General features: G+C 40.7%; 1 protein-coding gene across 7 annotated transcripts in view; it reads left to right on the top strand.

The window, feature by feature from the left end:
* PHF12 (PHD finger protein 12) overlaps window positions 1-25,250 on the top strand; it is a 41,255-nt gene that overhangs the window by 3,214 nt on the left and 12,791 nt on the right. For 5 of the 7 annotated variants that reach the window (XR_002830893.1, XM_023759495.1, XM_014461594.2 and 2 more), the window contains exons 3-6: window positions 17,662-17,734; window positions 20,556-20,949; window positions 22,692-22,812; window positions 23,961-24,093. Coding sequence is in view for 6 of the 7 variants with exons in the window: in XM_023759495.1 (XP_023615263.1) it covers window positions 17,662-17,734; window positions 20,556-20,949; window positions 22,692-22,812; window positions 23,961-24,093 (721 nt within the window). In the remaining variant the exon portion in view is untranslated. Of the gene's footprint in view, window positions 1-17,661; window positions 17,735-17,879; window positions 17,943-20,555; window positions 20,950-22,691; window positions 22,813-23,960; window positions 24,094-25,250 lie in introns of those variants that run through there. The other 2 variants (XM_023759496.1, XM_014461595.2) reach the window with 2 other exon arrangements.

Genomic DNA, 25,250 nt, shown 5'->3' with positions numbered 1-25,250 from the left:
TACATTTTTTTATTGTGCTTACTTGATACATACACCAGGACTGAATTGTAGATTGCTTGATTTTAAATATGGCTTAATGTTTTACCTAACTTCTTAAAGTTGGTGTTAACCATATTGAGTGAAAATTTGATAAGCTCTTTATTGTTTTTAGTCTTGTTTGTTTAATAAAACTGAAATTGTTTATTAGAAACTTCAGTCCTGGAAAAGTGTACTGTTTTGCCTGACATTGGACTTTTAAACTCTAAAATCTAACCTCTGAATCTTCTAATTAGGTGAGTCTAAGTCTTGTCAAGTTGTACAATTAACAGTTTTCACTTTAGCTGGGAGGAGGGGGGGGGACTTTTTTTTAGCTGTTGGTGAGATTCAGCCTTGCCAGACTGTGCATTTCATTGAATACTTTTTATAAGATCATGAATGGGAACTGGTAATCAGAGATTTGAGAATCCTAGTAAACGAGGTAGGGCTTGTTTCACATCTCCAGTTCCCCCTTTGAAGATGCCGGTACTGAATGTACCATTAACTTATCTGAGTTATTATATAAATCACAAAACATTCTAGATAGTGGTACAAAAACAGGAAGCCTTCTTTTAAGTGTGGCTTATCCCATTTTCCTGCCTCCTACCCTAGGCTCTTTCCAGCACAAGTGAAGTACTTCATTAGCCATCTCAACCAAAGTGGCTAGGTCAAGCAATTAATTAATGGTCTCAGAAAATTTCGATTCCTGAGTGTGCTCTCCTAAACTTGTCCCATTGCTTTCTTGTACCATGTGGGAATGAGGTTAGAAGGTATGGTTATATTTTCTCTTGCTTCCCTTTCTAACTAGCTAAGACTGGGTTATTTAGATAAGCATAGGGTGGTAATTTTCCTCATGTACAGAATGTACAAGAGTGAAGATGGAGTTTTGCAAACCCTGTAGGTCCTAACTGCAGTGCTACTGTGGGTCTCCATTCAAGGCTCTGAGACAAGTCCTTTTTCCGTCTCTAGTGTGCCTTGCCAGCTTGCCTCACAGTGAACCGGATCTAGTAAAATGTTCCAGAAGTGATTCTAGGCAAACTTTACTTCCTGGGTTTAGTGACAGTCACAACCACCAGGGATTTTTCTAAGATAAACTGCTGGAGGAAATGACTGGTCAAATAAGCTGTTTTAATTGTCTTGTCTTGTCTCAGGGTCAGTGCTTTATATGAAGAACAGTCCTTTTCCCAATTAGACTGGGAGTCCTATTTTTGGGTTTTCTGTAATGATCTGGGTGAGGAAATGAATTTTCCTGTACTCAGTACCATTAACTCACTAAAGAATTAAACTTGAGAAGCTAATGATGTTTTCATATTTGTTTAAGTGATAGTATAATCGTTTTATCCAAGTTTAACTGGTTATCAATTATTCAGAGTGGTAGCAGGGGTTACTAAACCTGCCCCTGGAGAGTTGGAAAGAGATATGTTTTTAAGTGTTCCCTGGTGAGCCTGACCTTTATTATAATTGTCATGCCATAAGTTGAGCCTTCTGAAAATACTGGTCTCCGTGGACTGGGCCCTAAAACATCAGTTTAAAAAATATTAGAGTAACTGGTGGAGCTCTAGTTGCCACTGACCCATCTTTCTGTTTGAGATGGATAGAATTATTCTTACTGATAGAATATCATAGGGCATTGATAATGAGGCTGACTAGAAACTGGATGGTTTCCTCTTATTGCTTTCTCATGGCATTTTGCTCCAGACTGAGGGACCAAAATGGTCTGATTAAGAAGTGCATCTACCTCAGCAGACCTCAGCATGGTTGCTTCCCGTCAGACAGATTTCTGTAGCATTTGCCTCCGCATGTTATATTTGGAATTGTTGGCCGCTTTCCTCTCTCTGGTGTTGGCAGCAAGATCCAAAATGAGGTTTTCGAAGAATGAGAGTAAAAAGGTCTCTGTGCACAGGCAAAACTAAGCTCAGCTTGGAGTTTTGCATATTTAATTTTCAGTGAGTCATAACAAGAAAGGTTTCACACATAGAGTAGAAAACTGCCTTACAGAAACTATTTGCCATGTGAACTTTTAAGGAGGTGGTTTTTCTGATTTTGTTGTATTTAGCTCCTCATTAGAATAGTGTCAGGCAAGAGATTAATTAAAATACATTTATGTTAACATTATCTTATGAATCTGTTGTTTCTGACATCGTAAGTGCTTAGAAGCCTGGCACTGAAGAATTGGAGGTGGTGGCAGCATCAGGACTGCCTCCCCTTACTCTGCCCCCTCAGTAGTAAAATGATTGAACAATAAACCTAATTTGGTTTTATGTGTATTTTATGTATTTACTTTTGCATTTGCTAAATTGCATTTGTAGTATTGTTAAGTGGTCCACTCAAACAGGGAGGGTCCATTGCCAATCAACTTCAACTCAATATCACATGTATGCTTTGTAAACCTATGATGGGGCTCAGGGACTTATTCTTGTTACATGAGTGCTTTAATCCAAGGATAAAGGATAATCACTGTTTAAAAATATAAGAATAATATTTGGTATGAGTTGTTTGCTCACAAAATGTTTGTGACTCAGATGGCTTTTGTTGAAAAAGGAAGCATGGGAAGTATTAAAAGTGGGAAAAGAGGTAATACTCCTCAATCATGTGTAAATGTGTAAAGACATGTTTTAGTCACAGCGTTTATTTTTAATATGGAGATGGATTTGTATTTATTTTAAGTTCTTAAGTATGTCTCCAAAAGAATTTTTTGACAGCCAAATCATAAAAATTGCACCCCGACCGGGTAGCTCAGTTGGTTAGAGCATTGTCCCCAATATGCCAAGATTGCAGGTTTGATCTTCAGGGCAAATACAGGAAGCAACTAATGAGTGCATAAATAAGTGGAACAACAAATCGATGTCTCTTTCCTTCTCTCTCTTAGTCTCTCTCAAATCAATAAATAAAAATTTTAAAAATAAAGTAAAATAAAAAATTATTTGATTTGGACTGAAAAGGGATTCAAATAGTCCTGTGTTAAATGAAACAGTGGGTTTTGGTAAGCTCTGAATGAAATTGCAAGTGATACTCAAAAGGACTCAATGAGTTTTCAAGGTTCATCCTTGGAGGATTTATCAGTACTTTCTATGGCTGAATACTATTCCATGTGTGGCTATAATACATTTTATTTATTCATTCATTAGTTGGTGGAAATTTGGGTGGTTTCTACTTTGTGCTGTCATGAATAATGATGCTATGAACATTCGTGTGCAAGTTCTTTGTGTGAACATCTGCTTTCATTTCTCTTAAGTGTATATTCAGGAGTGGAATTGCTAAGTCACTCTAACGTTTTACCTTTGAAGAACTGCCAGACTATTCTCCAAAGTGGTTGCACCATTTTACATTCCCACCAGCAATGTATGAGGGTCCCAGTTTCTCCACATCTTTTCCAACCCTTGTTATTATCTGTCTCCTTGATGAAAGCCATCCAGTGGGTACAAAGTGCTATGTCACTGAGATTTAGATTTGCATTTTCCTGCTGGCTAATGAGATTGAACATCTTTTCATGTGCTTATTGGCCATTTGTATATTTTCTTGGAGAAATGTCTATTCAGATCCTTTGTCCAAGTTTAATTGGGTTTTTTGTTGTTTTTTTATTGAGTTTTAAGGGGTTTTTTTTAATATGTTCTAGATACAAGTCCCTTGTCAGATACATGATTTGCAAGTATTTTCTCACAATTTATGGGTTGTCTTTTTATTTTTCAACTTTTGAGTCTTACCTAGAGAAAGATGGTAGATTTAATTACACGTTAATGTCTATGCCTGTATAACCTATGTAATGACAGTGAGTAAAGGGTTTCTTCTGTGAACTGCAGTCAAGATGGTGCGTCTCAGTGGAGAGAACCTTACAATGTGCTTTGGTGTGTTGCTGTTTCAACTTTTCTGAGTGACCCTTCTCAACAAAGAAGTCTAAGGCTGGAAGTTACCCTAGAGGAAATATAAAAAAATCCACCACCTGCCTTAAGCAGGATGCCCACCCAGCACCCACCAGCCACAATAGAAAATTTCTGTGTGTAGGCACTTCTCATACATGGGGGCTCCTAGTTTAAGGAGGAAGATTTTTTTTTTAATATATTTTATTGATTTTTTACAGAGAGGAAGGGAGAGGAGAGTTAGAAACATCAATGAGAGAGAAACATCCATCAGCTGCCTCCTGCACACTCCCTACTGGGGATGTGCCCGCAACCAAGGTACATGCCCTTGACCAGAATCGAACCTGGGACCCTTGAGTCTGTAGGCTGACACTCTATCCACTGAGCCACACCAATTGCAAGGAGGAAGATTTTATTTGCCTCAGTTTGATTGGTAACAGCTTGGGGTGGAAATAACTCCAAATCAATTAATGAGCTGTCTTTTGAACCAGTTAACAAGGACAAAAAGATTTTTGTACATTGGTGAACTCACCTGTTTATATGTGTCTTTATGTAAGCCCAGGTAGCAATAAATAGGGAGAGAATATTTGCCTGCAGGTTTTATATAACTTGTAAAAAGAAACAGTCTGCTTTGATGTTCCCAAGAGGATTTTTTTGTTACCTAGAAATGCAGTTGTCCTGCTAATTAACAGAAATGGGTACATCTTCTACAAGAGACAGGGCAATAGAATATAGATGAAGCTGAATGTTGTTTGCTTTTGGTTATAGATAAGAATGTTGAAATCCATCTTTGAACTAGCACATATAAAACAATTCCTTGGGTGTGTAGTTAAGCAGGTCACCCTAGTAGAATATTCTGGTTGGGGTTATGATGGACTTAGGATAATGCAGCACAAGCTCCTGGAAATGCATTATTTTAAGGTACCAGAGTTTTAAGTGACCAGAGCAGGGCGGGGGGGGCAGGGGCGTTTGTTTTCCCACCTCCACTGTGCTTTTCCTTTTACTTAGAGTCCCCAGGGAGTACAACATGGCCAGCTGCATTGCCGTTGAATGAGTGACACTTATAAGAGCACCTCTGCATAATGCTATCCTCCCAAGAGATAGGACAAGAGTACAGCTGTCCCCCTGCCAGTTTCCTGAAAGAGGAGGACATTGTATTCAGTGCAAGTCCTAGACCAAATTTCAGAAAGGCACTTTGGTATTGCGGATTTGTCACCATGCCCAGCACGCATGCACAGGTCACTAGCTGATTGCTTTTCCCATGACTCGAGAACAGTTAAGAATAAGGTGACTCCTTTTTCTGCCTACCTCTTATGGATATCAAAATCCTTATCTTTTAAACCTAAGGTTATTTCTAAATCTAGGTCTCAGCAAATAAGAATAAAGATGAAGTTTTAGCACATTTGTGTGGGAGGCAAAAGACACTGAAGTAAACAATAGACACTGATAAAAGGAGAAATTGATTTTACCCATCAGCAAAGAGGAACTTGGCTACTTACTATATAGAGCTGTTGGTGAATTCACAATAAGCAAATGCCAAGTACACCTTACAGATTGATTAAATTATCTAAGTAATAAAAACTCATTCAAAGAGCTCCTTTCCCTTTTACAGTTGTGTACTGAATGCTCACTAAACTACAGTTTCTGGTTTACAGTGGTCAACTTATGATTTTTGTTTATAGTGCAAAAGCAATACACATTCAGTAGAAACCAGCTAGGCTAAGTTATGGTCAGTGGGTTAGGTTTATTAAATGCATTTTCGACTTACAATAGCTTCAACTTACAATGGGTTTATTGGGATTTAACCCCATCATTAAGTCAAGGAGCATCTGTACTTGAAAGCCAGAGGCTGACCCATTTCCTCTGCTCACGGGTGCATAATACCTAATGGTATTACAAATGAGAATGTGCAAAGATAAACACTGTTTGCGGAACAGAAATTATGTCTGGGTTCTTCCAAGTGGATGGTACCTTTGTTAATACAGACATACAGTGCCCTAGCCAGTTTGGCTCAGTGGATAGAGCATCGGCCTAAGGACTGAAGAGTCCTGGGTTCGATTCTGGTCAAGGGCACATGCCCGGGTTGCAGGCTCGATCCCCAGTAGGGGGCATGCAGGAGACTGCCAATCAATGATTTTCATCATTAATGTTTCTATCTCTCTCCCTCTACCTTCCTCTCTGAAATCAATTAAAAAAATATAAACACAGAGTGACCATTCCTTTCCCTCTTAATTACATTTGCTTTCCTGTATGTTAATGGCTTTGGTGTTTAATCTTTGCCCTTCCCCTGTTTTCTGACAAATTGTACAGCATATCTCTCAGAAAATGTTTCCCAGTGTTGAGAGGACAAAAGACAGAGAGTGACTGCAGGGCAGAGGAAAACTCCATGCCTAAACCAAGCCGTCAGTCCACTGATTTAGGCTCTGCATGAGGCTCTTTTTGAAATAAGCTTGAGTGAGCAAAAAAGGACTCTCTGCAGGGTTTGAATTTAACCAGAGACATCACTTCACCTCTAGACCAGGCAGGAATGGGGAACCGCTCAGAATTACTAGCAAGCTTGAGTTCCAGGGTGGAATCCTGTTTTTGACAATACAAGCACATTTACAGGCTTTTATCCAACTGTGATATTCAGAGGGATGTTGAGTATTATTTTTCTCATGTCTGCAAGAAGCTAATGAAATATACAGCACTTCAAGTGGATTTAGATAAGTCTCTACATTACAAACTTGGGCATTGTGGAGCTACTCTTGTTCTGCTTTCCACCAGTTATGAGCTCCTGTGACGAGCTGGTAGCTTTTTAGTTCCCACGTCCACTGAACATGGGAATTAAATTAGTAGAGTTCTACTGATTCTTGGTTTTAACGAAACTCTGGAAACATTAGAGGGACACTCTACAGTGTACTTTTTCCATTGACGGTCATCAATTATTGGTTAAAATGCATTATGAAAATTATACACCATTAAATGTGTATAAACCTGTAACTTTTCATAGTTCTATACATACGTTTACTACATTCAACTTTCTTTGAACTTGCCATTTTTTCAAAGAGCATTTTAAATTAGGGAGAATTCTGGCACTAATTTTGGCCTTTTTATAAACATTGTTTTGCTTTTTCTTGTTTTACTTTATCCCTCTGTAGCCCTTACAGTTTTGCCTGGCACGGATGACACTTAGCAATTCTAACTTAATTCTAACGCCTAATTCCATAATATCAGGCATCTTTGAGTGCAGGCTGTAGTTTGTAGGTGTTGTGGATATAAGCTGAATAGTAAGTAAAGTGTCTGCAATTTAAGTTATGGGAAAGAGCTCATGTCAAAGGCTTGTGTGCTTATTGCATACAAGCTTTTCTTCTCATATCTTAACATTTTTGTGCACACATTCAGGTCTTTAGGATGATCCTTCTTTGATTAGGGACCATCTAGGAAGAAAACTGGGCCAAAGGGAAAAATCATGGTGCTCTGTCTCTGAGAAGTACGTTCAACTCCTAAATAGGTCACTGTGGGTATAACTGGAAGGCTTCAGCAGCCCAAGTCAGCACTTAGCTGTGGCATCAAACCACGAAGGCACAGTTTGACAGCATGCCCAGGAGATTACTTCAGTCATGTAGGGCGGGGGAAGCGTTGAGGTTTATGAGTAAAATTGGGGGAGGGGAGAAAATAGTGGTCAAAGAAGGAAGGAATAACCTCTATGCTGTTTTGGCCCAAATAATAGCATTTTCCCTCCTTCCTTTTTTTTTTTAATAGAAGACCCTGTCAGTAAATGAAGCAGAAATTCTCATTAGGGAAAAGTAGCTGGGTCTTAAGTAGAAACCTGTTCTCTGTATACAAAGTGGAACAAAACATGGCTTACAGTTTGTATGAAAAATAATACAATAATTAATAAATAAATAATAACACAAGAATAAACTTTCGCATATTCACAACTGTAAACCTACTTTTGTCCCACCCTGTTTTTAGTAGGATTTCAAATAAAGACAATGTTAATATTTTCTTAGTTTTCCCAGTCTTTATAGAATTTTAGGTTCTATATCTATATATAAGATGTAAATTGGTCCAGATTCCCTGAGCTATGTCTGTAAGAATAGTGTGGCCTGAGTATTACTTTGTTCTTGATAGTCCACTAAAATTTGGCCACAGAACAGTACTCAGTTTTGTTGGTTCCTCTTTCCAATGGAATGTTCCCTAGGAGTGTTACACAGTGACTGTTGAGGCCAGAATATTGACTCTTCCAGAACAGGTGGGCTCCTACAGCTATCATGAGGTGGATGAATGGAGCCCATTTAAAAAATGTTTGTAGCAAGCCCATTTTCCATTCTAGAGAAGCCAGGATTGCAAGAATAGCCAAACTAGTAATAATAGATCAGGCCCTGTAAGCACCTGGGCTCAGCTTATAGAGAAGTTAGCAGAAGCAAACACCTGGTGTAACTGTTGGTGCTCTACCCTCCCTCCCTCCTCCTTTCCCTGCACTAACTTGTAACCCTCTTCTCCAGGTGTCCTTCACTGGGAGGATGTCACAGGCCAGCTTTACTTAGAAGGCGATAAAATTTGGGAGCACAGTCAGCTAGTTTGAAAGGATTGTAGCCTGTGGAAATGACGCAACTAGCTAAGTTTCTCAATGGGGTATTTGTAATGGCCTGGCACTTCATTGGTCTTTTTGTTAACATTGCTACTGAGGCTTTGCATGAAAACCAGCAGTCCTTGTATTTTTTACTTTGTGGTGTTAGCTGTATTTGAGTTAGTCAGTAGCTGGGATGAAGGAGTGTAAGGTATTAAGGTTCAGGGACAACCCCCCCACCCCCATGAACTTTCTCTGTGCTTTCATCTCTCCAGTATCCTTCAATGTGACCATCTTTCCTGCCTTTGAAAGGTATACCATATTTGAAGATAAAAGCTGGTGACCACACAAGTGTCCAGAGGAAGCTTACAATTTCTGCTGCCATTTAAATTTCATTAAATTTTGTTCCCACAAAACCTAAACCATTAAATTTGAGTATATTAATACAGCTTTCAATTTACATTTTAAAATGTATTTTTAAGTTAAACTTCACCCAGGGCCTCTTAGCTTTTCCAGGACAGTAGCTGGTTTCAGTTTGTAAAAGGCTTGTTTTCTGTGCTCATAGGTCCCTTTATAGATCAAGATGTCTGCTGGGAGCCCAGCCAGTGTTGCTCAATGGTTGAGCATTGGCCTATGAACCAGGAGGTCATGATTCGATTCCCGGTCAGGGCACATGCCCGGTCTGTGGGCTAGTCCCCAGTGGGGGGCATACAGGAGGCAGCCAATCAATGATTCTCATCACTAATGTTTCTCTCTCTCCCCCTCTCCCTTCCTCTCTGCAATCAATTTTTTTTTTCTGCAATCAATTTTTAAAAAGTAAAAAATTTAGAATAAACTGAAAAAAGATGGCTTCTGGGAGGCTGAAACCTGATTGTGGTCCTGCTAATAGTCACTTTTACTCTCATTTTGGCTGGTACCAACACATTTCTGGAGCTAGCAGAGGATAGCAGGGCCAGTTAGAGGGAGTAGTCCTGTTCTGAACATGTATGGTATTGTCTTTTGCAGTTGGTATTACACAATGCCACTAAATATAATTGTAGGATTTTTATCTGGTAGTGGACCTCAGATGGATGAATGGGATCCATGAACTATGAAATTAAAAATCAAAACTGTTTAGTGCTATTGTTTGCTTGCTGAATACCCCACCACCATCAAGAAAGGGAGGTGGTGCCCTAGCCAGTTTAGCTCAGTGGATAGAGTGTTGGCCTGCGGACTGAAGGGTCCTGGGTTAGATTCCGGGCAAGCACATATGCCTAGATTGTGGGCTTGATCCCAGTGGGGAGCGTGCAGGAGGCAATCAGTCAATGATTCTCATCATTGATGATTCTATCTTTCTCTCCTTCTCCCTTCCTCTCTGAAATAAAAAAAAAAAAAAATTAAAAAGAGGTGGGCCCTAACCGGTTTGGCTTAGTGGATAGAGCGTCAGCCTGCGGACTGAAGGGTCCCGGGTTCAATTCCGGTCAAGGGCATGTACCTTGGTTGTGGGCACATCCCCAGTAGGGGGTGTGCAGGAGGCAGCTAATCAATGTTTCTCTCTCACTGATGTTTCTGTTTCTAATTCTCTGTCCCTCTCCCTTCCTCTCTGTAAAAAATCAATAAAATATATTTAAAAAAATAAAATTAAAAAGGAGGTGGTATACAGATGATGGTAGAGGGCCAATGAGATCTTTCTTAGTTTAACTGATATTTTATTTCAACTCACACTGCCATATGTGGCTAGAGAGCTTCTGTTGCTTGGAGAATCAATGGATTCTGACAGGAGAGACTCTACCAGTTCATGCAACCGACCTCTTTTAGAAGACAACCCAAATGGAAGGCTGTTAGTATATTGTGTAGATGGGTTGTCTACATAGTGTTCCTATTAAGTGTTTGTTTTAAACAGAATATTTTGTCAGCCTGGGAAGAGAAAATGGGAGTGTGTTTTTTCTTAAATATATTTCATCCACTTGCTTCCTTTTGTCCTAAGACATACACTAAAGCTTTTAATTTGGTTAAATGATATTGTCTTTCTGGCTGCCTTTGGCTCAAGTTTTAAAATGTCAATGTCACTTAGCTGGATGGACAGTAACCTAATATATTTTTTAAAAACAAGTCTAGAACGCAACACCATTTTTATCTGTGTGTTGTAATGTAAAAAATAGGTCTTTGAAATAAAAGGCAGTCTTTCTGCTTCCCTATCTCCCTTTCTTCCTCCACCTCTCCCTTCCCCCCTTTGTTCTTTTGTTCCCTTCCCCCTGCTCCCTTCCAGTTCCATATTGAAAAACTGCTTGCGCTGGATGGATAATTAACGCAGAGCAACAGGTCCCACTGGTGGGGACTAAATCTGAAGTAAATGTTAATGTCGTGCAGGTTCACGTGCATTAATAAGCGAGGGAGATGAGTGAGGTTAGACTCAGATCAGCCATACTAGGGTATGACTTGAAATAGATCCTCTTAATTAGAGAGCCAAGAACCATGACAACTACCAATATCTTCCACCTGCAGTAGTGAGCTGGGGCCTCATTAGGGAATGAAAGAGGCATTCTGAATTAAAATTGGGTCTGTCCTTTAGCTGTAGTTGGAGTCATCTGGCTGTAGGCTTTGAATATTTGACATGGAGGGGTCTGTCAGTGCAGGCTTTACAGTTAACTGAGAGGTGTGTATTTATGGTTTTCTCTTCGATAACTCTGAAATAGACCTATGTAAACACCCTTATCAACAATGGATTTGTTTTTGGGAGTCTAGATGCTAGAGTCCTACTGCAGAGGTTGGCTTTAAGAGTTTTACTTTTGAAAAATTAATGTCCTTGACCAGCTTTCTAGTTGGTTGGTGTACAAATATTACTATTAATAGTTTATAGGCCTCTTAGGCCTTATAGAGAACTACACCAAACTCTGAGACACATATACTTTAATTGTATAATCTCTGAAGATTTAGAGTTCTATTGTTATGAATTATTTTATAGCTAACAGAATGTCTTTTAAGATTGGATAGTGGTTAAAATAAATAGGGAGTTGGAAAGCAGTGAACAGGCACTTTCTAGCCAGGACTTGCAGTCCAGCGCTTTTCAACAAGTGATCTGGAAGGAAACATCCACAAGCAGTGAAGAGGGGAAGGTATTCTGCAGGCAAGCTCCATCCTCACGGGGTACCTTCTCTGCCGTGGAGAAGAGTACCTATCTCGAAGTACTATATAGGCCATATTCTTTTGAAGCCAGAAAATGGAGGTCCTTGGCCTGTTGGCTAAAGAGCTACCAGTTTCCCAAGACAAGCCTGCTCATATACCACAGACAACTATTCCAGGACTCACCTTCCTTCTCAGGACTTGGACAGTCCTTAGAAGAAATCTAAAGGCTCAAATACTATTATGCGCTAGATAGACTTAAACATCGATTCTCAGAAAAATGCTCCCACTCCCAGAACCTTCTTTTTATCAAGTAGCTTTTCAAAATTCAGAATATACCTGCTTCTAAAACTATAGTTTCTTTCTGAATACCTTGAGATCCTTAATTTTGCCATCTTTAAAGGATCACTGGCTGAACTATCATTTGCTGAGTAGCTCTGGATTGTGGACAGAGAGTAGAGAAAAGGCCACTGTCACCTTCAGGTACCTAGTGACCAAACATCTGGGGCTCTTTGCTGAGCTTGGCATCCATGAGCAATTGAGTCTTATATAAGTCTGTACGGCAAGAATCACTTTGTAGTTGATTGTATGTGGTCGCATTGCCAGCTGTCCTTTTCATGTTGTCTCTAGCCTCTGATCCCTGAGAGCAAGGATCATGTCTGAAATCTCACCACTTAGCATATTGCCTAGCATGAAATAAATGTCCAATAAATGCTTGAATGGACAAATGACCTTGATCCTCTCTCCTCAAAGGCTATGTTTCTTGATGGGGTAGATCATAACTTTGTTTGCTTTATATTCTTTCTTCAATGTGGCACCTCCATTGTGGCATTGGTTAGTAAGCAGTGGGAACTCAATAAATACTGACTGGTGAAGAAGGAAATGCTTGACCTTGAAGTTGAGGAAGATACCCTGGTAGATATTCCAATGTGTTCCTTAGAAATAAGAGAACTACTGAACAGTCTTTAAAAACAGTTTGAATTCAAGATGTGAAAGAACTAGAAAACTGACTTGGGTTCTATTTTTTTTAATATTTTATTGATTTTTTACAGAGAGGAGGGGAGAGGAATAGAGAGTTAGAAACATTAATGAGAGAAGAAAGATCGATCAACTGCCTCCTGCACACCCGCTACTGGGGATGTGCCTGCAACCAAGGTACATGCCCTTGACTGGAATCGAACCTGGGACCTTTCAGTCCACAGGCCAACACTCTATCCACTGAGCCAAACCAGTTAGGGTTTGGGTTCTAATTCTGCTGCTTATTGGCTACATGGCTTTAAATACATTTTTTAATTGATTTTTTGCAGAGAGGAAGGGAGAGGGATAGAGAGTTAGAAACATCGATCAGCTGCCTCCTGCACACCCCCTACTGGAGATGTGCCCGCAACCAAGGTACATGCCCTTGACCGGAATCGAACCCGGGACCCTTCAGTCCGCAGGCCGACACTGTATCCACTGAGCCAAACCGGTTAGGGCAGCTACATGGCTTTAGATAAGTCAGTTTCCTCACCTGTACGATGAGAATAATAATTAATTCTCACAGTATGGTGGTGAAAATCAAATAAGAGCATCTGTGAAAACACTTTGTGAACTGTGATACACTGTCTAGATGTAATATCACTGTGCTATTTCTAACTTTAGTGATTAGGAAGTACTGTCTTTAACAGCAGCACTGGCTCATTATAGTATTTTCATGGTTTTCACTGCTTGCAGAAACTCGGATAGAATAATTTCAGCACTACCTGACTTTTAGCTTTTAACTATTTCCTTTAGTAGAGAATGACCCTTGGCACCCTGTCTTCATTGATATGTCAGGATGAGAGGGAGCTGGGACAGAGCCTTGTTTTTCTTGACAAGCAAAGTATTTTTGGGTTTGTTTTTTGTTTTTGTTTTTCTAGACAATGCATTTGCACACTTAATAGCCCTGGCCGGGGAGCTCAGTTGGTTAAAATGTCATCCTAATATGCCAATGTTGTGGGTTCGATCCCTGGTCAGGGTTTATACAAGAATCAACCAATGAATGCATAGATAAGTGGAACAACAAAATCAATGTTTCTCTCTCTCCCCCCCCCCTCCTCCCTGCCTTTCTCTAGAGTCAATAAATAAAAATTAAAAAAAAAAAAAGACTATGGTATAGTGTAAACATAACTACTATCTGTACTAGGGAACCAAAAATTTGCATGACTCTCTATTGTGATATTCATTTTATTGCAGTGGTCTGTAATTAAACCCACAATATCTCCAAGGTACGCCTGTAATTATTTCAGAGTTGCACACTAAACTTAGGGGTACATCATTCTTATGGGGGTAGGAGCTTTAAGATGGGTGGATGAGGTGGGGAACTTCTCAGGATGTGTACATGAGTCCCCTGAGGCAGAATTTCCTTTCTCTCTGGAATCCTTTCCCTGTTGACAATATTTAATGTGGAACAGAACTAGTCTATTTGCAAAACAGCCTTTTTCTGGAACTAGTTCCTGAGCTTTTTACCCCAATGACAGTCTGTCTTTCCTGGAGGCATTTCATAAATCCTTTTCCTTTTGAATTGAAAAACTGCCATCTAAATTGCTTGAAAGGAATTGCTAGTAGCAAAGAGGAATCATCATTATGAGAAAGCTTTATGATGGGCAATTCCTGTGTCCCAGCTATGCCTATGATGATCATTTTCTAGAAACATAGACAGACCTTCCTTCCTTTTCAGTCCCATCTTAGATATTATTTTATTACCGTTTCTCAAGATAACCACATTTTCAAATGTATTTCAAGATGCATGTTCTGTCTCTAAGAAAGCAGCAAAATCCCAGCAAGGCCTTACTGTTTTAAGTGTTCTACGTTAATCTTGGAAATAACCCTCTAACTTCCCTGCATACTCCCTAAACTCACAGTCCTCATCCCATACTTTAGGGCAGACAAGAGGAGCCTGTGGCCATAATCTAGAATTCTGAAAAATGTGTGTTCTTAAACTTGGTATCTCTAAAAGTGATCTTTTAGAAACCAATCAGGAGCTACTTTTGAAAGCCTCTTAATAAGAATTCTAAGCATTTCACCCTGGCCGTTTTGGCTCAGGATAGTATCGACCTGCAGACTGAAGGGTCCCAGGTTCGATTCTGGTCAAGGGCACATGCCCAGTTGCTGGGCTCAATCCCCGGTAGGGGGTGTGCAGGTGGCAGCTGATCAATGATTCTCTCTCCCTCTCCCTTCCTCTCTGAAATCAGTAAAAAATACATTTTTTAAAAATCTAAACTGATTGCATAAAAATTAAACACACACACACACACACACACACACACACACACACAAAAGAAACAAGGCCGTGACCAGATAGCTCAATTGGTTAGAGCATCGCCCAGATACACCAAGGTTTCAGATTTGATCCCTGGTCAGGGCACATAGAAGAATCAACCCATCATCTATATATGTAAAAGGCTAATATGCAAAGTATCCCCTTGGGAGTTCAGGAGACCAGGGGTTCAATCACTCACTATGACATGCATTGACTACTAGGGGGCGGAACGAAGGAAGGCCCTAGCCCGCAGCTGGGGAAGGAAGGCCCAATCAGCCCTGATCAAAGGCCAGGCCTAGGGACCCTACCCGTGCACAAATTTCATGCACCGGGCCTCTAGTGAATGCATAAAGAGATGTTTCTCCCTCTCTCCTCTCTTCCTCTCCCTTCCTCTCTCTCTAAAAATCAATTTTAAAAAAGAGAAACAAGAAAGCACCCTGGCCAGGTGGCTGTCAGAGAAGGCTTCCTGTAGGTAACACCTGACTTGAGCCCCTATAAAAGATGAGTCCACCGGGTGAAGGTTTGGGGAAAGACTTGGCTTTAGTGGTAGTGAGCAGTGGCCCTGGAATGAGCAGAGAAAGAGTTGAGAAACAGTATAGGCTGTGTAGGGGGGCACCAGACTTAATGGAGCTGGAGGAGGCAGGGTTCTGGTCACGGGGTCTTATCTACAACATTGAGGAGCTTGAACTTTATCCTGTAATGGATGGGGTGTTATTGAAGGGCATTTTAATTTGGAGAGTGATATGATCTGAATTGTGTTTTAAATATACCATTCTGCCAGCAGGGTTGGAAATAGATTAGAGGAAGCATGAAGGGTAACCAGGAGGCCATTCACATCTTGGTAAAAAGATCTAATCCTGTACCACCTTGCCTTGCCCTTCTCTGCTTTACATGTGGTGTAGGGTATCTTGGTTCAAATCCAGTAGGCAGATGAAAAGAAATGATGAAAAACAGAATCAGAAGTGACAGCCTTTTCAGAGTTAATTTTAATATAACAGCTGCTGAAGCATAGCAGAGTCTGTAGACCTTTGCAAATTACATGTGTGCATTTCATTAGTTTGGGTGTGGTCTATGCAGAAATACATTGGAGAGAACAAAGGTAGACATTACAGGTGATGTTCACCTGTGGTCCTCCAGGGCTTGAAGACCTATCCGCACAGGCCAATGTGCCTCCAGTTTTCTGCTTCCTGATACAGGTCCTCCTGTCATCCCACCAAGGTAACAGGGAAGAAAGGGAGCAATGAGGCTTGCTGGGCATCCTGACATGTATGCTCAGGGCTCTGGGGAAGCATGGAGCTAGGAAAATTTGCCAGCCCGAGGCTATTTTAAGTAGAAACGGTAAAGCAGGAGCGCACTAAGCCCTGGGACTTGAAGGAGTGTCCTTATACACTCAGCCTTCGAGTGTGTTTGTTTGTTTTTATAGTATCTCTGATTCTTTGAAGAAAAATTTCCTCCTTACCATTCCAAGTAAATACCTTCAGGAACCAAATGTAAGAATTTCTTAAGCATAAATGTAGCCTATTCTGTATAGCAGGGGTTTTCAAACTTTGGTGTTGAGCATAAATTGCTGAGCCCTATCCCCAAAATTTATGATTCAGTGAATCTGGAGTGAGGTCTTAGAATTTGCATTTCTAATAAGTTCCCAAATGATGCTGCCAGTCTGGAAACCACACTTTGAGAACAACTACTGTATAGGCATTATAAATATGAGCCTCCCAAGGACTTAATAAAGTCTCATATGGATCTTGGTATAACCTTAATGGAAATCAATCACCTAGAGAATCAGTAAGGCTACCCCTACACAGCTTTAATTTTGATTCAGTATTGACTTACTGAGTAGCTACTGTGTACACCTCTTATAAAGATACAAAGAGGGAAGAGATTCAACCCTTGTCTTGGTCCCTCTAATAAAAGAAATAAGAGAACTATCACATAAGGGAAAGCATGAGAAGTGCCAGAAGTGAACCAAAACCATGCAGCCAGGGGTCTAGGATGTTTGAGTAATCCCAGAAAAACACCTGGAGGAGCTGTCCTCAGTATGCCATTGTTGCTGACAAACTGCCCCAAAACTCCGTGGCTTAAAACAGACACTAGTTATTATCTCTCACAAGTCTATAGGTTGATTGGGCTCAGCTAGGTGGTTTTCCTGTTCTATATGCTGTTGTCTGGTACTGCAGTCATGTGGAAGCTCATCTGAGCTGGCGTGGTCCAAGATGACTTGGTCACATAGCAGTAGTGGTGCTGGCTGTTGGCTTGGATTTCAACAGAAGTTGTTCATTGGAGTGCCTTAAGTCTCCTCTGTGTGGCCTCTCACAGCACAACATCAGGGCTCTGAGGTGGAACATTCAGGCATGTAAAAATGGAATCTTCAGAACCCAACCTTGGAAGTTACAACATTGTCACCTCTGCTACATTCTGTTGGTCAAACAAGGCACAAGAACAAGCCCAATTCAAGAGGAAGGAGATAGACTACTTCTGGATGGAAGGAGTATCAAAGAATTTGTAATGATCTTTAATCTATCATAGGCTGATTGAGGCAGGCCTTACAGGCATGGCTTTCTAGGGGAAGAGTGTTCTAGAGAAAGAAATTATGTCGTTCCCTATAACACAGTATTAATAGCTCTGGCTTTGGCTTCTCTTTCTAAGATAAGGAAGGGATGCTCACTCTTTAGGTTATTATAAATGATGCCAAGTAAGCATTTTGAAAGATGTGAGAGCCTGAGCAGTGCTGTAGGGCTGGCCAAAATAGAAGTTGAGGTACATGAGGCTTTGTGCCAAATCTAGGTAGGCTTTTCCCACTGCTTCAAAGGATTAGTTAGTTACTTAGTCTTGCCCTTGTCTTTTCCCCACAGTAACCCTCCACTGAGTGAAGAGATGTTGCCTCCTGGGGAGTGGATGTGTCACCGGTGCACTGTTCGTCGAAAGGTAATAAATAATGCTGTTTTCTAAAGGCTTTGCTCAGAATGCCGGATCTAGAGTACTGATATTCTATTCTAGAGCTAAGATGGCCTGGCCCTGAAGGTGTTTTTGTCCCTTCTTCTTGTCTCTTCCAGCCCTGGAATCACCCACATGACTGTTTGGAATCCAATAGGGCCTAAAATCCAAACATGGGCTGCTGATATGGGCAGAAGAGGTGTGTTAATTTACTAAGCCATTTACTAAGCCATGTTCATTCACTAGTGACAGGAGAAGTGTTTGATCTTGTAGACCTCCTATAAGTGGCCTGAATGTGGCAACTATATCCATGGCTAAAAGTGGTTGAAGAAAAAACAGGCTGCTTCTCCAGCTTGATGGAAAAAGGGTTTCTCTTACCCCAAGACAAATAAGTCACTAGTAACCAAAGGCTTAGCCAGGTATATGGGGGTGGGGGGACTTTGAACTCACTTGTACCCCAAATTGCCTAATCTCTCTTTAGTTTCCCTTACCTTGGCTTCAATAATTCAGTACTGGCTTTGAGAACATTATTTTCTACATTGAGAGAACTGCTGTGGAATGCAAAAGCTAAATTCTCCTTTATCAAAAAAGGAAGTAGGTGTGTTTCCACTCAGATTAAGAAAGAGCCAATCCTCAGATTATAGACTGTGGATTACACTGTGTGAATTGTAAAGCCCCACCCCACACCCCACCCCCACACTAATTATACACCAAATAACTTGCTTTTGTTGTGACATCACTTCTGTTTTCCTGGCCCCTGTACATGATGTCACAGTGAATGATGACTTCCTTGGTTGCAGAAACAGGATGAGATGATTCAGAGATTGTGGTTTATGTGTGTAACAGTTTTCAACCTTTAAGAAGAAGATAAACAGTTAGGTAGACATTTTTTTTCAGTGTGTTCACAAGGGTTCCTATTAAAAAGCAAGCCAGGGCCAACTCAGCCACCTACCACAGTTGTAGTTTGATTTCTCCTAAAATCCACAAAACAGGCTGTCCTCCAGCCTGCTCACCTCCCAAGATCTCTTCCTGTGCATCCTCAGTTAGATTAGAGCAGGGCCAGTTAGAGATACCTGCCAGCCAGGAAGCCTTTCAGAAACTTGCCACTCAAAGAAGCTGGACGTGAAAGGGTTAGGACAGTGGAGGGAGAAGAGGTAAAGCCAGGAAAAGAGGTGGAGGAGAGAAACTGTTCTTTTAGTTCCCATGGGTATTTCATGTGCCTTATTTAATCCATGTAGCCATCTGTGGGTGCTGGTGGTAGTATCTCCATTTTAGAAAGAAAGAAACTGAGGCTTATAAATACAGAATAACTTTCCCAAAGAAAAGGAATTGACAGAGCCAAGATAAGAACTAAATCCTGTCTCACTTCAACGCTCTATTACCTCTTCATCAATTTTCTAGAAGCAGAACTACTTGCTAGAGATTATAGTATGCTTTTTTTCTAACATAGTTTGTATTTTCTGAAATTTCACTCTGACCTTCTCTCAGATGGCCCTCTTTGCCTACCAGAGCCATATCTGTCTTTTCCACCACCACCACCAGTTCCAGGCTTTGGCCTCCTGTAGTTACACTGAAGTGGATTGAAATGATACATCCTCTGAGCCTCATCAACCTCCAATGTTCAGGTCCTATTCCTAGTGGAGGCTAGATTCTCCCAACTCAGAGCCATCCCTTGCATATATATGATTCTCTTTATCATCACCATGTCCCTGAGAAAAGAAGAAGAAAAGTTTTACTAGATTCACTTTACAGATAGAGAAATTCCTGCCCACCAGCCTGAGTCACCCAACGTCATAGGAAATCAGTGGCAGAACTGTCTTCTGACTGGAGACCAATGTTAAACTTTCATTTGACCACTCTATTTGGAATCCTGGAGGAAAATGTATTGTCAGTCATCTAGTCCTACAGAGTACACTTAGTCTTTTTCCACTTCTCCACCTTCCCATTCAAAGAAGTATCACTTTCAGAGTTCTAGTTAAATTTGAAATATTGAAAGCCACCACGATGATTGCTGAGTCCCTACCCTTCACACACTATCTTTCCACTGTGTAGTACAGATACCTTCCAGGCTAGCACCCAGTCTCCCTAGACAGGAAGTTCTGCTTGCCTATTTTACATATTACCTTTGCTTTTGCAGACTGTTATATATATAATTTTTTTAAATTTATTTCAGAGAGGAAGGGAAAGGGAGAGAGAGATAGAAACATCAATGATGAGAGAGAATCATTGATCGGCTGCCTCCTGCAGGCCCCACACCGGAATTGAGCCCACAACCTGGGCATGTGCCCTGACTGGGAATCAGACCATGACTTCCTGGTTCATAGGTCAATGCTCAGCCACTGAGCCACACCTGACGGGCCAGACTTTATTTATTTTGAGCAGTTCTTAAAACCATTCAATAGGTCAGGCTGCTGCTCCAGGCAAACTACAGTGATCTCATTGGTTCCCACTGTTATTCTTACTGTCCTCAGTCTCACTGAGCTTGTTCTCACTGTGTCAGTTGTTTATTCCTTTACTCCTCTACTTGTATAGAGATATTGTGTATCATATGATGACTTAGAGGAAATGATGTGTGATTTGTATAATAGTTTCTAATTTCCATGCCTTTTGGTGATTCCCTGCTGCAATAGTTTTGCCAGCATTAGTTCAGCTATAATTTTGTCAACTTTAACAGAACTGTGTTCCAAGTCCCCAGGTGGATGAATCTGTGACTTTCATAATTTTGGTTTGTAGTCTAATAGGATTTTATAGCATCTATTTCTTTCTGTTTTGTGGTACTTTGTATGATGGGCCCTCCTGTTCATTTGCACAGAAGCGAGAACAGAAAAAGGAGCTGGGCCATGTTAATGGACTGGTGGACAAATCTGGCAAACGGACTACATCCCCCAGCAGTGACACTGACTTGTTGGACAGATCAGCTAGCAAAACTGAACTCAAGGCTATGGCCCATGCCCGGATCCTGGAGAGAAGAGCCAGCCGGCCTGGCACGCCCACGTCCAATGCCAGCACAGAGACCCCCACCTCTGAGCAGAACGACGTTGACGAGGACATCATTGACGTGGATGAGGAGCCAGTGGCAGTAGAGCCAGACTATGTGCAGCCCCAGCTAAGGCGGCCTTTTGAGCTGCTGATTGCTGCCGCCATGGAGCGGAACCCCACCCAATTCCAGTTGCCCAATGAACTGACTTGTACCACTGCACTACCAGGTTAGCCAAACCATTATATCCCCTCCCCAACTCCACCTTCCAGAGGATTATTGTCCAGTCAAAGGGTAGTGCTGCCTATGGGATCACTGTCTGTATAGCCACTGTCTCATACTGTTCTTGGTTCTTCCTGGAGAGATCTTTGAAGATTTTAGCTCTTATAGTGCTTATTCAATTTTCTCTTTCCACCCTTCCCAGTATCACATTTTTTTTTAAAGTAATATATTCACATGATTCAGAAATCAAAAAATATAAAAAGGCGTACAGGAAAAATTTCCCTCCTACTTCTGCCTGCCATTTGCCTAGTTTCCACCTTCCTACCCCTCACAGATAACCACTGTTTTGTTCTTGTGTATTTCCTCTAGAATTTCTTTGTGTATGTATAAGCAAGTACAGATATATGCTCATTACTTCCCCCTTAAATAGCATACTTGATATTCTGTTCTACACGTTGCTTTTTTTTACTTCATAATGTGCTCAGGATAGAGATCTTTCCATATTAATATAGACATTACTTAGTTTCTCTTAATGGTTGTATAATGATCTATCATATACATATAGATGCACTATAATTTATTTAATTTCCTGTTAATGGACATTCAGGTTTTTCCTAATCTTTTGTTTCTATAGATAGTGCTTCACAGATAATTCTGTAAATACATCATTGTATACTTGTGGGTGTGTGTCTGTAGGATAAATTCTTAATATTAGAATTGCTGAGTCAAAACTGTGTTTATTTTTTTATTAATTTCAGAAAGGAAGGAAGAGGGAGATAGAAACAGCAGTGAGAATCATTGATTGGCTGCCTCCTGCACACCCCACACTGGGGATCGAGTCCGCAGCCTGGGCATGTGCCCTGACCGGGAATCAAACCATGACCTCCTGGTTCATAGGTCAATGCTCAACCACTGAGCCATGCCAGGCGGGCTGTATTTATAGTTTTTGTTTGTTTGTTTGTTTTTAAATATATTTTTATTGATTTTTTACAAAGAGGAAGGGAGAGGGATAGAGAGTTAGAAACATTGATGAGAGAGAAACATCGATCAGCTGCCTCCTGCACACCTCCTACTGGGGATGTGCCTGCAACCAAGGTACATGCACTTGACCGGAATCGAACCTGGGACCCTTCAGTTTGCAGGCCAACACACTATTCACTGAGCCAAACCGGTTAGGGCAGGCGTTTATATTTTTAATAGATTCTACCAAATTACCCTCCTAGTGTTTTGTTTGTTTGTTTAATCAATCAAGTCATGGCTTCTTCTTGATACCATGAAGCTTCTAGATCTTATTTTTTTCTTTCAGATATAGTGAAATTGGCAAACTTAAGAAACTTACGGTCAGTAGGATGCAGAATCAAAGCTTTTCTGATTTTTGTTAAAATGCAGTGAAATTGTAGTTTTTTCCTCATCTACCTCCAGAGAATAGGCTTTTTGACCTATTTATATTTCACAAGTTGCCAGTATATAAGCTAGGCTTCTGGCCACTTTATGTTTACAAAACCTTTAGAGGTGTTTGTGCCACAGAACAAGTGACTTCTGATCAAGGTACTGACTTATGTCTCAGTCTCCCCTCTAATTCTTTTTCTCACTTGAAACCAGACCAGGGAGCCTCAGAAAGAGATCCATGTCTAGGCCATAGCACATGCTTTTACTGAGATCTCTTCCTTTCGCTTACTATTGTGTCCATATCTGAGGCCAGGAACTCTGCACCTAGAGAAAGTTCAGCACCACCAATTTCTCTTCTAGGTTCCAGCAAGAGAAGAAGAAAGGAGGAAACCACAGGGAAAAACGTTAAGAAGACACAGCATGAGTTAGATCACAATGGTCTCGTTCCCTTACCGGTCAAAGTCTGCTTCACGTGTAGCAGGTATTTTTCCTCCATACTAAGGGGCTTTTCCTCATATTCAGCAAATGATGTTTTTTTCTCTCTTCCATCACCTCTTTCAAACCATACATGTTAAATGTACATAATCTATATTTTGATGATATGAGAGCAGAGAGACTGAGTGACTAATTGATCAGAGCCTTGAATATTTTAAGAAGTATTATAAACTGTAGAGGCTAAACAAGAGGAGTTGAAAGTAAACTAAAGTATGAAATATTTAGACTACCTATCAGGAAGAATTCTAGCCTGCAGCGACACAAGTCCCTGGAAACAACAAATAATTTTTAAATCGCTAAAGTTTAGTTTAAAAGTAGTACAGGTATCCACAGTATGCATTAGACTGGATGACTTCCAAAAGCACCTAGGTTGCCCCAGTTGTAGCTTCCCTGTGATACTTGTTTTCTTCAAATAGGATCTCCTCAGTGACAGGAACCAGCTGCTACTGAAGATGGACTTGTTTAGATATGTTAGAAGGACAGGATAACAGGAGGAAAAAAATATGAAAAAGAAATGTTCCACACCAAAAGCTATAGGGGACTAGATAGTAGAGTGCAGGACTCAGCCCAAACTTGTGGCTCCAGTGCATTTTGAGGACCCGGGAATATCATGGTTACAAATCATAATTGGCATTTGCTTAAGCCCCTCCCTTTAATTATGCTTACATTAATACATTACAAAATCATTTTCCCAGTACAACTGTCTCTGGTTGTCAGTTTTTCTGAGTGCTTCATGCAGAAGAAAAGGTTCTTGCTGTAGTAGATTTTAGAAAGGTTGCTAGTATTTTTGTTGTTGTTTAATGCAGTAGTTGCTTTTTTTTTAAGGAGTAGAAAGATCAAGTAGAGTTGGCTGTCTTCCCCCAGTGAGTACTGAGCATTTATCATTCATGCTCCGACAGCCACTTTAGCATACTCCACGTAAACATTCACTTCCTGACAAGACACAGTTCTCTTAGAAGAGAGAATAATGAAGAGCTGTGTGGTAGCCCCCAACTTCATCCATCTTTCTAATCGTGAATGTAACTGAATCATTGGGGGAGGAGGATGTGGGAGAATGTTGTTAGGATTAAGGATGGGAGGTTGTTTTGAGTTCTCCCATCTTGCCACAGAAATGGCCTAATCTCTTTTTTGCAGGAGTTGTCGCGTGGCCCCTCTCATCCAGTGTGACTATTGCCCCCTCCTGTTCCACATGGACTGCCTTGAGCCACCACTCACTGCCATGCCCCTGGGCAGATGGATGTGTCCAAATCACATCGAACATGTGGTGGTAAGTACAGCAGTGTCCCTTCAGTCCTCTACGGGCACAGTGGAGCGTGGACTGATTCAGTAGAAAGCATAGTAAGGTCAGCTTTGTACCAGAATTCACTATAATCTCTCCGATGCTGGTTTCTGCAGACCATTCTACTCAATTCCGATTATTTTGACATGCATTAGCTGTGCGTTTTGCCTTTTATCACAATGCCTTATTTTAGCTGCATGGACAGACTTAACCCACTAGCATTTGGTTGTTCATTAATATTTTCTTCCAGAGTGAATCAAGCAGATGTTATAGCCCTAAACTGGGGTATATTAGGTCCAACCTTATGGAAATAAATACTCTCACAGTGGTTGCTTCCATATTTTCCTGCCTCTTGTTTTTAGAGGGAACAAAGAAAATTCTAAGATATTTATTCTTATATCTCAGGAATTAACTAACTGCACAGTAACTTCAGCGAATTGACATGGATATAATGGTATTCCAGACAGTCAACCATTTATTGAACACCTGATCTTTCCTAGGCACCAAATGAGGTTCTTTCCCTCCTCTTACTTTAATTCTTGTCATAACACTTATAGGTGTTGAATAACTAAGTTATTGAATGAATGGTGTGAGGGTATTATCTATTTCCCAGGAGTCTTGGGTACATTTTCCAGACTGCTTCCTGGGGCCAAAACAGAACTGTAGTTTGCTATCTCCAAAGACATTTCCTTATAGGCACTTAGAATAGTCACTCATAGATTGAGTAGGAGAGGGCTTCAGGAGGAGCAGGTCCCTCATAAGAACAGCCTTTCCAAATTAAAAAATGTTATTGCATAAGACGTTGCCTATCAAATGGTGATAATCATGGAATGACTGTTGCCCCTAACGTGGCAATGTGCTCTCCACTTTACACTGAGGGAACCTCAGTTATAGACTTGCACATATGAAAGAAAATAGTTGCTTTGTCCTCTTATTTGTCTAATGCTGTTCAGAAAGATTTATCTAGGAGGAAGCTTCTCTCTGGGGCTCAGTGTGAGTATCTTGTTTTGCCTCTTACTGAACCAAAAAAAAAGCAACCATGAGCAGTTTACCCAAATATGAATCTTAAAGATCACCTTTCCAGCAGATGAGAAGTTATTAATTGGGTAATATTTTATTAGCCACTTAGGGGTTTTTCCTCTTTT

Source organism: Myotis lucifugus, unplaced genomic scaffold (genome assembly GCF_000147115.1).
Source record: "Myotis lucifugus unplaced genomic scaffold, Myoluc2.0 scaffold_157, whole genome shotgun sequence".
Taxonomy (NCBI): Eukaryota; Metazoa; Chordata; class Mammalia; order Chiroptera; family Vespertilionidae; genus Myotis; species Myotis lucifugus.
This window is presented reverse-complemented; position numbering and strand designations above follow the sequence as displayed.